Source organism: Podarcis bocagei (assembly GCF_964188305.1).
Source record: "Podarcis bocagei genome assembly, chromosome: 6".
Lineage (NCBI taxonomy): Eukaryota > Metazoa > Chordata > Lepidosauria > Squamata > Lacertidae > Podarcis > Podarcis bocagei.
Genome location: NC_138130.1, coordinates 70,664,017 through 70,679,144, shown reverse-complemented (window position 1 = coordinate 70,679,144; position 15,128 = coordinate 70,664,017). Strand labels below are relative to the sequence as shown.

The 15,128-nt window shown below is 43.1% G+C and overlaps 1 protein-coding gene across 1 annotated transcript in view; it reads right to left on the bottom strand.

Annotated features, from left to right (window-relative positions):
- The window catches only part of MYH15 (myosin heavy chain 15), a 93,092-nt gene extending 86,676 nt beyond the window's left edge, over window positions 1-6,416 (bottom strand). The window contains exons 1-3 of the mRNA XM_081198862.1: window positions 6,271-6,416; window positions 3,828-3,931; window positions 1,326-1,469 (exon numbers count right to left, since the gene is read on the bottom strand). Of these exons, the coding sequence (XP_081054988.1) occupies window positions 1,326-1,469; window positions 3,828-3,931; window positions 6,271-6,361 (339 nt within the window). The 5' untranslated portion in view covers window positions 6,362-6,416. The remainder of the gene's footprint in view (window positions 1-1,325; window positions 1,470-3,827; window positions 3,932-6,270) is intronic.
- Window positions 6,417-15,128: the final 8,712 nt, after the last annotated feature.

Sequence of the window (15,128 nt, the reverse complement as noted above, 5' to 3'; positions counted from 1 at the left end):
AAGTTCTTAACCCGAGGTACTATTTCTGGGTTAGCGGAGTCTGTAACCTGAAGGGTCTGTAACCTGAAGTGTCTGTAACCCGAGGTACCACTGTACTGAGCATTACAAACATGGGAAGCACCAGAGGGGAGACAGGGGGTTAGCACTCCAAACAAGGTGATCAGTCATCCTCCACCCCCACTTGGACCGTCATTGCAAATAACATATACAGTGGTACCTCGGGTTAAGTAGTTAATTCATTCTGGAGGTCTGTGCTTAACCTAAAGCACCACTTTAGCTAATGGGGCCTCCCGCTGCTGCTGCGCCGCCCGAGCACAATTTCTGTTCTCATCCTGAAGCAAAGTTCTTAACCTCAAGCACTACTTCTGGGTTAGCAGAGTCTGTAACCTGAAACGTATGTAACCTGAAGCGTATGTAACCCGAGGTACCACTGTACTGCTATTTTTATTTCAGAGAACAACTCGCCCACCTAGAAATAAACTTTGCCTCTTCTATGCCCCCATTTTTTTTTTCTGGTGACACCACAACATTTGAGACAGGGATGCTAAAGAAATCACATTGGGGCGGTCTCATTCCTGTCTTCTTCCTAGTAGGCAAAACCACATGAGAAAGGTAATGGTTCTGAATACCAGTTGCTGGAATTTTCTGCACACCAGTTTCTGGTAGCTGCAGGAAGTGAGAATGCTATTGTGCTCAAGTCCTGCTGCTTGCAGGTTTCCCATAAGCACCTGATTGGCCACTGTGAGAAAAGGATGCTGGACTTGATAGACCACTGGCCTGATCCAAGAGGCTAGTCTTATGTTCTTAGGGGGGGTTACAAAATAGCAACCATTCCGCAATATGCATTCTGAGTAGTTGTACAGGCTCGAATGACAGATAATCCATGTTCAAGGAGTTGCTGGAGAGCTCATACAGAATTACAATTTTATGACACAATCTACCACTCCATTTAACCACATACTTGACACTATGTGCAGCAATAACCTCCTTACCCCTTGACAGGGGTGTAGAGAGCTGACCTACTTTTGTGGGAGGGAACTGAACCCAAGGGTATTTTGGTTGTCTGCCTGTCAACGGTTATTCTGGAAACTTCTGACCAGCAGCATGCACCAGAAACTCAGTTTCAAAGGAAGATCACAGAAGTAAATATACAAAGGAGCAGAGAGTATACAGAGGAGAGTCCCTCATGCATAATAAGCCAGGAACAGGAACCACAAAGGGGTCAAAGGTCAGAATGTCCATCTGGCACTATTGATTCTTATCCTGCACAATGGAGATGCAATTCAACATGCAGTTTTAAATGAAAATCAATGAATGACTCATACATAGATCATCCAGTTACTGTAGCGTCTGTTCAAATTATGCAGCACAGATGCCTCGTTGAGGTGGGTCAACATAGCCATATCTTCAATCATGTCAAACTTGGGAGGGTTCATCTGTTGAACATCATCTTCCTTCAAAGTGACTGTCTGCAAGAAAAGGGAACACTGTAACCACGGCCTTTCCAAAATTCCTGTACTACAGAGCGATCTGACAACACTTTTTTTAAAATTAAAAGATTGTTTAAGGATTACTTTCAAGGACAGGCTGCCCACAAATGGAAACTCAACTTTGAAGGCTTCTGTGCAACCCTAAATATCTGGTCTCTTGGGAGACTGATCGAAAAGAAAAAAAGAAAATGCATCTCTTATTCATTTCAGTTTGTTTGATACTGCCACCCACTGTTGTAAGCAGTAGAATACATGATTTTAAGAAAGGAATACTGATGATGGCCATCTGAAGTTTAAAAAGCAAGATGGAGAAAGTGGTCAAACACTGGGAACTGGTTATAAGCTAAATGCTATCCCAATTTGCCTATGAAGGATGTAGCAAAGCATTAACCTGAAGCTGTTGTGATTTTAAAACAAAACAGGAACCAATGAAGACATAACAGTTACTAAGCATTATAGTTTGTAGATAAATTACTTGCAGAGGGGTAGCAATATTAGTCCGTGGCAACAAAAACAATGAAGACCCTTGTGGCATCATAAAGACTAACAAATTTATTATGACAAAAGAGTGGTGTGGGTGATGGACCATTTAATCAAGTACATTAAGTGTTATCCTGGGTTGTAGGTAGATATACAAGTGGCAGTGGGATAGGGGTGATTGTAAACCGTGAGGTCAGGAAAAAAAATTAAATGCAGAAAGTACAGACCACGACAATTAAATTAACAATTTTCATTATTCACAAAGGACAGTTGTTGATATCAGAGACATCCTAGCATTGGTAAGTCAATAAACTCACATGGACCTGATTCACACATAATGCTAAGTCAATCCATGGCTAAGTACAAGCCATGACCAGATGTGCAGGAGCAAAGGTCATGATCCTGGAGAGAAGGTCATGATCAAAGGAGTAGCCCAGAAACCCACATGTTTGCTCACTCATACTAAGCCCTGGTTTGGCGTAGTGTCATGTGTGAGCGGGACCATGGTGTGGGGTAGAAATTTAATAAATAAAAAACCTACGTCCCAATTCAGTCTACAGGTCATAGCAATGAAGCGTTTGGTGAACCTTAATTCAGTGCATCTGCTTCATGTATACCTGAAGAAGCGTCTCCACCCCCATCGTTCAGCCTGGACACTGAGGTCCAGCTCTGAGGGCATTCTGGCAGTTCCCTCCCTGCGAGAAGTGAGGTTACAGGGAACCAGGCAGAGGGTCTTCTTGGTAGTGGCACCCACCCTGTGGAATGCCTTCCCTTCAGATGTCGAGGAAATAAACAACTATCTGACTTTTAGAAGACATCTGCAGGCAACCCTGTATTGGGAAATTTTAATGTTTGATGTTTTATTGTGTTTTTAATATTCTGTTGGGAGCCACCCAGAGTGAACAGGGTGTAAATAAATTATTATTATTATTATTATTATTATTATTATTATTATATTTTGCAAACTCATGACTAAACCTCTCTCAGGTTTTATTCATCTGTTTGTGTCAACAGTGATTTTTAAAAGACTTTCTTGCTTAATCCTTTGCGTCGATGCATACAATATAAAAACAAATTAAATATACTAAGGCCTTCTTCATTTATTCTGTAGGAATCACAGAGAGATGTTTATGGCTTCCATATGTGCCACATATTCTCAGTCACCCCAACTGCCATGGGTAGAAGCTTAAACAAAAATGCTTTCACATAAATGCAGGGGGCTCCTCATACACTACCCACATGCAGGTACCAATAAACGGCATATCTGTAGGGCCATCCCCCCCCAAAAGACTGCAAGTCTCATAAGCTCATGTGCACCTATAGGCAATTGCTTATAGGCTCCTGGATATATGAAGATAACATACACACAAAGAGCTAGGAGGCTTAGAGAAAAATATCCCATTGTGAACTTTTTTGCCTAAGCTTCCTAGCTATACTGGGAGGAGGGGAGGGGAGGATTTTCATCGTGAGCATGTCTGGGGGAAGAGAGATAAGCCTCCCTTTCCCTTGTGCTTTGGTCTGGATAACTATCAGGCTCCTCCTCACACAGCAAAAATTAATTAAACAAAATCTGGAGGTGTAGCTGTATATATACGCGTTGAGCTTAACACGCATTTTGGCCCTTGGTTTTAGAAGCACAGTGAGATCGTACATAGCGTAGCAGCAAGGAAATCTCCAGCCCTCTATATGGTTCTCTCTTGTGTGATCCTCCGTCCCTTCCTCGGATTGTTGCTTCTTTCTGTTTAACTGATTCTGGCCTAAGTTTGTACGCAGCAAAAACTGTTTCTCTGTCCTCATTATGTCTAGAATGTTTTATTCTTGAGACTAATCAAACGGGGGGGGGGGGGGGCTCTTTACCTTCCCATCCACAGTCTCAACAGTGACTTTGCCACCGCCAGTCTCTTTTATCTCAGCTTCAAGATAAGCTTTCTTCTCATCTGGAATCCAGCATTTCTTCTTCCCTAGCATAGAAAAATGAGTCCTTCGTTGTTATGCAAAAATATTTGATACTCAACATTGCAAAATAAATTACGAATTGTATATAATAGAATATTAATTAATAGAATAGAATTGTGTTGTTTTTGTATGTGTTCAGAGCACATTCACAAACTCAAGTAATCCTTACAACAGCCCTGAAAGGTAAGATGGCGCTTTGACCCTCCTTCATATTGGGAAGGTGTTGAAGCGGGCAGTGGCCTTGAACAAGACCAGGCATAGGGAAACTCGGCCCTCCAGATGTTTTGGGACTACAACTCCCATGATCCCTAGCTAATAGGACCAGTGGTCAGGAATGATGGGAATTGTAGTCCCAAAACATCTGGAGGACCGAGTTTGCCTATGGCTGCACAAGACCATCATTTGTGTTAGCAACTCAAGTGGGATTTTATCTAGAGATGTTCCAGCTCATAGTTCATTTTCCTGAATACTATATTCCACTTGCATTGGTCCTCCCAGACAGAAGATGAATAACCTGTGCCTACTGCACGCAGTAAATGCTCTGGCACCATTTCTGCACTACAAAAAAAAAAAAAAAAAAAAAAACAACTACAAAATGTGCTTTTGGTTAACCTCAGCTAAATGCAAGAAAGTGTGCAATTCACAGGTTACAATTTGATTGTTTGGAATTTGAGTAATTTACAAGTATGTTCCACTCCCCATTGCTCCACCCTCTTACACTAGCTTACTTTTTACTTGAAACGCTTTTGGAGCATTCGCTTTTATGAATTGCTCAAATCAAAGAAGCCAGCAAAGTCAAGCTGAAAATTCAAGAATCAGGGATGCAATAATTGACACATTTGCACATCATCACAATGTAACAGTGCCAAATCTGTCATAGCACAGGGTAGAGTATACTTCATGGATGCACTTATACTGTTGATCTTACAGTATACAGTGCAAGTCATAAGAGCTGCAAATGACCTCAGCCATTTCTTATCACCCTAAAGGCGTGGCATCACGCTCTGAACTCTGTTGCTTTTAAGTTTTTTCTGGTTCCAGCTAGTTGATGCTTATAGCAGTGTTTCCCAACCGGTGTTCCGCGGCACACTAGTGTGCCGTGAGACGTTGGCTGGTGTGCCGTGGGAGGGAGGCGGGCGAGTCGGGCGGTGAGAGGTGGCGGCGGCGAGGATCCGCGTCGAGCCGGGGGCGGCTCCGCGGTGGTGGTGCCGAGGTTTCTCTCTCCATTCTCCCCTCACACACACACACAGGAAATAACACAGGATCAGCTGACAGGACCCAGCCAATGGGGCGGCGGCGGGGCAGCGCGTGCAAAAGGGAGGAGCGCGAGACAGCGGACGAGGAGGAGGCCGGCATGTCCGGGCAGCAGCAGCAACAACAGCAGCAGCAACTCCCGGCGACGGCTCCTCAAGCCCCGGGCAACCCTACTCCCTCACCGGCCTCGGCCGCCCTCCTGCTCCACCCGCCGCTGCCTCCCCCGCCGCCGGCGGCCACCTCGGCCCCGCCGCCGCCCCCTCCTTCGCCCGCTATCGCCGCCACCACCACAACAGCCGCCGCCTCAGCTGCCGCCGTCCCTCAGTCCCTCGCTTTGCTGCCTCCTCCCCCCCCACCCCCAAAGCTTGGAGGTTCCCCGGCAAGGGGGAGGGAAAAAAAATTGAAAACTTTCACTTTCGTGCGTCCCTCCCGGCGTGACGCTGCGCGCTGACGTCACGGGGCTGTAATGGTGGTGTGCCGCGAGATTTTTTTCATCAAACAAGTGTGCCTTTGCCCAAAAAAGGTTGGGAAACACTGGCTTATAGAACAATGCCTGGAAGCTGTGTGTTCTTTGCTTTGATGTCTAAAAGCACACACTGAATCCAGGCAGGCCATATGTCACCCACATGCAACAGACATACTTACCTTCTTAAAATACCATTAAGAACAATACGTGTTCTCCGAGCTGGCTAAGAGCTGCTGTGCTATTTCCAGACAACGTTACTTTATACTTTGAGATGGTGAACATCAAAGTTCTGCAACCCTTCTTGCAAGATCTTGACATCAGAATAATCACAACATCAATGGGGAAAAGAGGGTCTTGTCAAGTAAAATGGAAAGGCTACCTATTATATATTCAAATTGCAGTGCAATTTAAGCTACATAATAAGCTACATATGGAACATGCAGCTGGTCAGACCAGCAGAACAACTGCACATTTTTTAAAAGTGCAGAAGTATAAGGGGCACCAGTCTAAACAGACTGCTGTAAAGACATTGGCCCTTTACGATAGAACTTCTAATCATAAGCTATAGAGTATGCATCATTCAGCCTTCCTGGTTGATGGCAGAATCAACAACTAACACCTTACCTTCAAAAGCCACAGTCTGCAACACCATCAACTCCTTGTCACTTTTCCGGAGGAAGGGAGCAGCTTCCCCGAATTCCGACATGTCCATCATCTTGGCGAGCAAGCTGAAAGTTGCACTCCCCAAAAGAAAAACAAAGCAATCTAGCCTGTAACAACAACAAAATTACTATCTATCTCATATCCAAAGCAGAGCGATGTATAGCACTTCCACATGGCAGCTGTTTCCAAGGAAAGCTGAACTATGCATGCATTTATTTTTCAAATGTGTGTCTTGTCACTCTGTTCTGCACAGCTAAAAGCTGCCTGCAATGTGGTATTTGAGAGATAAGTTGTAGTTGTACAGGGTTACGGAAAATTAATCCCACACATGTTCAGAATTGGTTTGTTGCGTGCCCAGCCAATACAGCTCACCACCCTCTTATCCACTGCAACAATTAAAGCAAGGACTCAGAGAAGCATCATGGGTTCAAATTAGACCACAACTTTATTGAGTACGGATGCAAGTCTGGCATGGTATTGAGCATCTCTGCTATTGTCCAGCCTGCCTGCTGGTCAGTTAGTGGTTCAAGCCTGCCAAAGGATGACCTATGACATACATCAAATGGATACCATTTGACAGTTTTGCCATGATAGGGAGTGCTATGGCCCTTAACTGCCACCTGGGTGTATGGACAGAAGCTCCTCCCCCTGGATTCATTTAATAGAATACCTCACTGCCACGGAAGGGTCTTTCCCTTGGGCAAAGACTAAGGATCAAACCCAATGCCATAACCACCAAAGTTGTGATGATTGCTATGAGGAAGGCAAACAAATCAGACAGGCCCAGTTAGCCTGAGGGTGAAATTCCTCCCTGGCCCCAAATACAGAGACTAAAGCAATCCATAGCAAGGTCAAGCAAATACCAGTACAAAGAAAGAAGGCCAAGGGATAAGGGAAGGAGGGTGGGAAATCTGAAAGGCAACTGCAGTGCCAGGCAAGGAGGTGGACCACTTTAAATGGCCAGGGAACAGACCTGAGTAAAGACTTCCTCTGGTGTCCCAGTCAGCTCTGCCCACCCACCCATCCCAGCACCACCTACAGGCCCACCTGTGATTGGCCAGTTGGCAGGCAGGCCAGTTTTAATTTCCTCAGCTGATGGGAGAGGCAGCAACATCTCCCATTGGCTGTGGGAGCCTGGCACATGGAAGCCAGAAGGTGGCAGCAGGGTTCTGCCAAGCTGCAAATGCTGCCCAACTCTCAGGTGAATGAGTGGAGATTTGTGACTTCAGGGCTGAAATCTGACCTGGAGAACAGGTTGTTTCTTAGATCTGATTAAGATTTGCTAGAAATAAAGTGTGGGTGGGTGCGTGCGTGCATGTATAAAGATACAAAGACTCAGGTCTGAAGGCCCCTTCCTTAGCCAGGAATGCAGGAAAACTCTGTGATCATTCACGGGTGAAGGAATTTTAATTTATTTCTTTAAAATATTTCTATTCCTTTCTCTGTTTTTTTGCTGCACTCCTATGCATATTTATTGTATTTACTTATTGTAATTAATCTTCACTGAAAGCTTTAATTCATTTATATTCAAGACAACTCTCAACATATCCAAAAGACAATTCAATAAACATAGACAAAACAAATGGCCTATCGTTTTAGCTTGCGCTCCGAAAATTTGTCTCTACCTTATTCTAAGTCAGATCATCAGTTCATTTTGCCTAGTATTTGTCTAATCTAGACTGGTGCTGGCTTTCTAAGGACACAGGTAGAGCTGGCAATATAAGCCATGAACACAATGATCTTTAAGAGATCATCAGTTGCTCTCATGGCTCAGCAATACATAGACTGCTTGATGAGGAATCTGTATGTGAATAAAGGAGTTCACTTTTTTTAAAAAACAGTAGAGCAGGCCAAGTGGAGCAAACCCTATGTCTGTCTCCCATCCAGTGCCATATCTGGTAGATTTCTCAAAACAAGCTGTAATAGTGAACTATAGTGAGAAAATAAAGAAATGCTTCTGGAAGGAAAAGGGAATCGTACCAAGGACTGATTGATTGGGAGTAATATTTCCCAAACATGCAGCCCTTAAAGAGTAGCAGATTAATGGCATTAAGTTTATTAACGGTACAATCCTAAGGATGCCTACTTTGAACAATGTCTTGTTGTGTTCAGTGGGGTACGTATGCACAAGATTGTCACCTTTAACAGGTCCTTTTATCTTATTCATCCCAGAATACTTGTGGTAGTAATGGGGGGGGGGTCCTTGTGTATTTTGCTTTCTAAATAATAAAATATTTAACGCTTGGATAATGAGCCTTCTGTATTTAGTGACGTAATGTACAGGTAGAGGGACAGAAGAGCAATCTGGGGGAAGATAGCTAACTTTAACCTTCAATTAACACAAGATTCAAGACAGAACAGTCTGTAGTCATGCGGTACTTGTGTTTTTCCATCTATGTAGGCCAGCAGAGACCAGCTAGAATGAAAACCATTTACAGGTTTATAATGGAAGTGCTGAAACATCACTCTCCCTGTGCCTGAAATCACAGCCATCTTTAAATGAGAAATTTCATTTAAAGGGAAATGAAATAGCCATTCGGCTCTCATTCATTTTGTGCATTATTCTCATCCTGCACCGAAGTGAATTTTGTATTAAAACTGTCCCTTCGGATCTTGCTGCAGCAGGTTCTAGCACTCTGATATATTTTCATCTCCAAAATCAAGCACCAACTGGGAGAAGGGTTGCATTGGGAAACATTAAATTGACACCGGGTTTTTCTCAATGGGTACTGTATTTGGGTGCAGCGAATACTATTTTATTACTGAAACAACTGAGCAAAATATTCTGGTCCAATTGCAAGATTTTTTTTCTGTTTTGAAGTGTACATGCTGCTGTCATTCCTCCTTAACTTTAGACAAATGCTCTAACAGTCAATGCATGATGTTACAACAAGACAGCCTTGTTAAAAACTAGAAAGCAGAAAGCTCACCTAACCTCTATGTACCAGAGGCCTCATTAACTTTCGTCTACATCAATAGCAATTGACCCAAGCTTGCAATCTCATTACCAAATATAAGAACACTGCAGGATTTCTTCCTCGTGTCTTCACTGTCTCAAATCTGTATGTGTCCATGCATCAGAGACTGAAACTGCACTCTTAAATGAGTCTACTCTGAAGCAAGTCCCAGTGAGTTCAGTAGGGTTCATTCTTAGGTAAAGGATTGCAGACTGAACCACCTGGAACTGAGTTGACTCATAAGAGACTCTCTCGTGAAGCCTTTCCATTCATTGACTCTCTTCAGTATTAGTCAAGTTTCACAGATTCCCAGGAAATAGTGCATTGCATGCACAGTATGAATGATGTGATGGTTATACAAAGTTTAACTAGGGCATACTTCCTGGGCTAAACAGGTATTGGGCATGAATGCTGGTGTGGGTATGAAAGCTCAGGACTGAAAGAGGGAGGATTAAAATGTATGGGACAGCCTATAGTCTCTGAAAGAAATAAAGCCTCTGGAGGGGGCGGGGAGTGAAACACAACGAGAAGTTAAAAGGAATGTTTTCCCCACTGAAACCCAAGCAAAAATTTGTATTTTTTTGCCCTCCACAATCCCAACCAGTGTTTTCTTGTTTGCAATATCACTGAAAACTGGCTTAGGCTGTGCATTTTCTAAGGTGCTTCAGCCTCGTTTTCATCTAAGCATGTTTTAGCTAGCTGATCCACCGGAGCATTTAAGTTGTATAACTGAAAAGCTCCCGAAGGTATTTGGAAAGATAGAAAACATGACTTGCATATAATAAATGATCAACCCATCCTCAGCATACCAAGGACAGGAATCTCCTTTCAAAAGGAATATGGTTCTTCCCAGCTGATTGAGCGTTTGGCTTTGTGGGTCTCAGCAGAGAGATCTCTTCCCGGAGCCCCCATGCTGGCTGGCAGCATCACAGAGCAACTTAAACACGGCTATCAGAACTAAAACCTTTACATCTTAGCAGCATAAAATACAATACTGAGAAAAGGTTACAGCACTCTGGACTACAAATATATATTTAGAAGAGAGATTGGTACCTACCCTGAAAAGTAAAGGACCAAGTAAGGGGTTTGTGCTTGCTCTGGACTTTATATACACCTTCTACCAAGGTCATTGATGATAACGTTGTACAGGGCATCAACAGTTCCCCTTGTTTCTATATTTGTCTTCTGGGCCCTGGAAGAAGAAGAGGAAAAAAACCACAAAGCACTTCAGCATGTGTGGCATTCTAAGGGGAGTGGTTTGCTACTTGATATGTGGTTTATCTTCAGCATCCTTTCATTAAGCAATATACATTGTTTCTTGTTTTTTATTTGGGGAGGGGGGCAGAATTTTGTCTAATCATAGCTCGCTTCAACAGAAAAACTACGAACTGCAAGCCAGTAACTTTCGAGGATTGTTGAGATGTTACTTTTCAGGAAGGAAAGCTCATAGCCCTATGCAGACAAACAGCTCAGGGAGAGAACATGCATGCAGGAGAGGAAAGAAGAGCATGTCAAAAGACGACCACCTCCCCAACACACACACACACCTACAAGCATTCATTAGACTGCATGAACAGACCTACACGCATATGAACTGAAAGACTGCCTAACCCTGTATCACTTTGATCACCTGGGAAAATTCTACTCGTGGTACTGCAGTTTACAGAATAGAATAGGAGGGTGACTTGGAAAAAGATGTTTTCCAGGGCCTACTTGGAACTAACAGCACACCCGTTTGAAAGAAACATCCTTCAAGCTACTATTCATGTGCCAGAATGTGGATAGGGGGAAGCATTTAGATGCTACCCACTGTTGCTTCCAGTCCAGAAAAGTGGGTTTGGCAAGAAGAAGTCATGTCCATATCCTGATATGTCTCTCTAGATTGGGATGAACAAGTGTGCTCCAAAATAGTTTATAAATTTTCAAAGCCATTGGAATTTAAGACACACATAGTACAAAGTGTTTTATTTACTAGTAAAGTCAGACAATTGGAGAGTTAGATTATGTAGATCTGACTGACATAGAGAACTTGTGGTCCAGACTGTGCAACCTCTGGCCACATCCCTAGAGTACCCTGCACATAGAAAACAAGCCTATCAGGAGCAGGTCTGGGCTCAAAAATACCATACGTTTTCTGTGCAGGGGGCATGTTTAGTATGGAACAGTGTTCAATCAGGTGAGCCCTTATCTGCAATGGTTGCATCCAGACACAGATTTATCTTCTCAATGAAAACTACTCAATTATTCTGGACTTCACACCTGATGTTAGTCATGTTGAAGAAATGACAATGATTGTGTGTTATGTTGATGTAATCAAACAATCAGATAATGATATGTCTGGGCCTGAGGTTATCTAAGATAATATTTATTGGGAATTGTTCTAAAGGAGACCACAGGTGCCTTTATAACAGAAACTGTTTTGGACAGCTTGAGCAAATGAGATTGGGAATCTGCATGGTCAGGGTTATGATAATGGGAGTGACATGAAAAGAAAAGGAAATGGCATATAAAAGAGAGTCCTGGACATTAACCCATGTGCCCTTCTTTTGTACCATGCAATGCATTATTTTTAAATCTTTGATGACACAAGCCTAAAAGGTTTACAGTGGTAGCTCGGGTTACATACGCTTCAGGTTACATACGCTTCAGGTTACAGACTCCACTAACCCAGAAATAGTGCTTCAGGTTAAGAACTTTGCTTCAGGATAAGAACAGAAATTGTGCTCCGGCGGCGCAGCAGCAGCAGAAGGCCCCATTAGCTAAAGTGGTGTTTCAGGTTAAGAACAGTTTCAGGTTAAGAACCGACCTCCAGAACGAATTAAGTACTTAACCCGAGGTACCACTGTATCTGGAAATAATTCCCAAATTGAAGCTAAGGCCCTTGGTGATACAATTTGTAAGTTCACGTTTGTGAGATTCCCTTGTTACATAGGACAACATCCTTTTTTGAAGTCAAACTTACAAGCCAGCTTCTGAAAAATAAGGAAGCTGATTTAAATTCAGCTACAATCCAGTTGCGAGTGATCAATTATTACCTTGTGGGATGCAGAATTTTCAAAGTTTTGATAAATGCTATTGAGATCGCAAGGAGCTAGAAATACCACCAAACCTTGAGACAGATCAAGTTAGAAAAGGAGAAAGAAATAGCACTTTGAATATGAGGCCCAAGAAGAGGCACCACAAGATCTAAAGCAGAAATTCAAAGTACAGTAGGTTCCTCCTGTGTTTTCTTAGACATGACCATACAATCTGTTGATATAACAGATGCAACAATATAATTCCATATTTGGATTTTTTTAAAAAAAATCTACTAATGATGGGCTTAGGGGCTGCAAGAATTTGGAAAAATAATCGATCCACAATGGAAACAAAGATATTGATGCTGAAGAGCTGTGCTGTGAACATACAACAATAGCCCAAAGTCTTTCAAAGTCTATGCTGCCACAAAGAGTACTTCTCTTCACACTACAGTAAACAAAAACAAAAAATCCTGAATAATGTGCCTAATGTTTCTGTTGCTCTAAGGATCCTTCTCACACTTCTAGGGTTCAAAGGCAAGTGGTGAATGCAGTTTCTCAAACCTCAAACTTATAAAAATGTACGCTCCAGATAAGGCTGCCATTGGCAGACCATTCAAAGATGGTAGAAAGCACTCGTGGCCACTGATGACATGCCATTAAGGACTTCAGAGGTACATTTCAGACCATAATAGCTCCTGGTCCAAAATCCTTATTAATATGGAGGCATTACATCAAGAAGAGGTGGCAAGAATACACAGAGGAATTATACCAGGAAGATATGGATGTCTCGTACACCCCAGGTAGTGTGGCTGCTGACCTTGAGCCAGACATCCTGGAAAGTGAAGTCAAATGGGCCTTAGAAAGCACTGCAAATAACAAGGCCAGTGGAAGTGATGGTATTCCAGCTGAACTATTTAAAATTTTAAAAGATGATGCTGTTAAGGTGCTACACTCAATATGCCAGCAAATTTGGAAAACTCAGCAGTGGCCAGAAGATTGGAGAAGATCAGTCTACATCCCAATCCCAAAGAAGGGCAGTGCCAAAGAATGCTCCAACTACCGCACAATTGCACTCATTTCACACGCTAGCAAGGTTATGCTTAAAATTCTACAAGGAAGGCTCAAGCAGTATGTGGATCGAGAACTCCCAGAAGTGCAAGCTGGATTTAGAAGAGGCAGAGGAACCAGAGACCAAATTGCAAACATGCGCTGGATTATGGAGAAAGCTAGAGAGTTCCAGAAAGACATCTACTTCTGCTTCATTGACTATGCAAAAGCCTTTGACTGTGTCGACCACAGCAAACTATGGCAAGTTCTTAAAGAATTGGGAGTGCCTGATCACCTCATCTGTCTCCTGAGAAATCTCTATGTGGGACAAGAAGCTACAGTTAGAACTGGATATGGAACAACTGATTGGTTCAAAATTGGGAAAGGAGTACGACAAGGCTGTATTTTGTCTCCCTGCTTATTTAATTTATATGCAGAATACATAATGCGAAAGGCTGGGCTGGATGCATCCCAAGCTGGAATTAAGATTGCTGGAAGAAATATCAACAACCTCAGATATGCAGATGACACAACCTTGATGGCAGAAAGTGAGGAGGAATTAAAGAACCTTTTAATGAGGGTGAAAGAGGAGAGCGCAAAATATGGTCTGAAGCTCAACATCAAAAAAACGAAGATCATGGCCACTGGTCCCATCACCTCCTGGCAAATAGAAGGGGAAGAAATGGAGGTAGTGAGAGATTTTACTTTCTTGGGCTCCATGATCACTGCAGATGGTGACAGCAGCCACGAAATTAAAAGACGCCTGCTTCTTGGGAGAAGGGCAATGACAGGCCTAGACAGCATCTTGAGAAGTAGAGATGTCACCTTGCCAACAAAGGTCCGTATAGTTAAAGCCATGGTTTTCCCAGTAGTGATGTATGGAAGTGAGAGCTGGACCATAAAGAAGGCTGATCGCCGAAGAATTGATGCTTTTGAATTATGGTGCTGGAGAAGACTCTTGAGAGTCCCATGGACTGCAAGAAGATCAAACGCATCCATTCTTAAGGAAATCAGCCCTGAGTGCTCACTGGAAGGACAGATCGTGAAGCTGAGGCTCCAGTACTTTGGCCACCTCATGAGAAGAGAAGACTCCCTGGAGAAGACACTGATGCTGGGAAAGATGGAGGGCACAAGGAGAAGGGGGCGACAGAGGACAAGATGGTTGGATAGTGTTTTCGAGGTTACCAGCATGGGTTTGACCAAACTGCGGGAGGTAGTGGAGGACAGGGGTGCCTGGCGTGTTCTGGTCCATGGGGTCACGAAGAGTCGGACACGACTAAACGACTAAACAACAACAACATGGAGGCATTCAAGTGTATGAGTTTCCCACATCTTTGAATGCCTTAGGGTTCATGTGCAGTCTGGATGTCCTGTTGGAATGGAAATACTGCAAGTTATGTTAAGTTGACTAGAAGCCGAAGTGCTAACAAGGCTCCAAATAGTCTGCTTGTGCAAACGTTGAATGCTGCTAACAGTAAAAAAAGAGAGAGAGCAAAGGTTAGATGTTCTATTCCTAGATTCTACTCAGAAAGGCAATTAGCTATTTTGAGCCAGCCAAGTATAAAGCCATTGTTTACGGATTATATCTGCTCTTGCTAATGTGCTCTTTAAAACGTCTTGCCCAGGGGAAAGAGTGCTTGCCACAATAAAGATTTGCAGAAGATAGGACTTTCACAAAAAGTGTTGATTCAACAGGCTTTGAGAATTGGTGACCCAATAACAAGATAATTAGGTTCAGTAGGAAAGGGACTGGATCTCTTTGAAGGAAGTTGTTGTTTACCTTTTAAACTGTAGG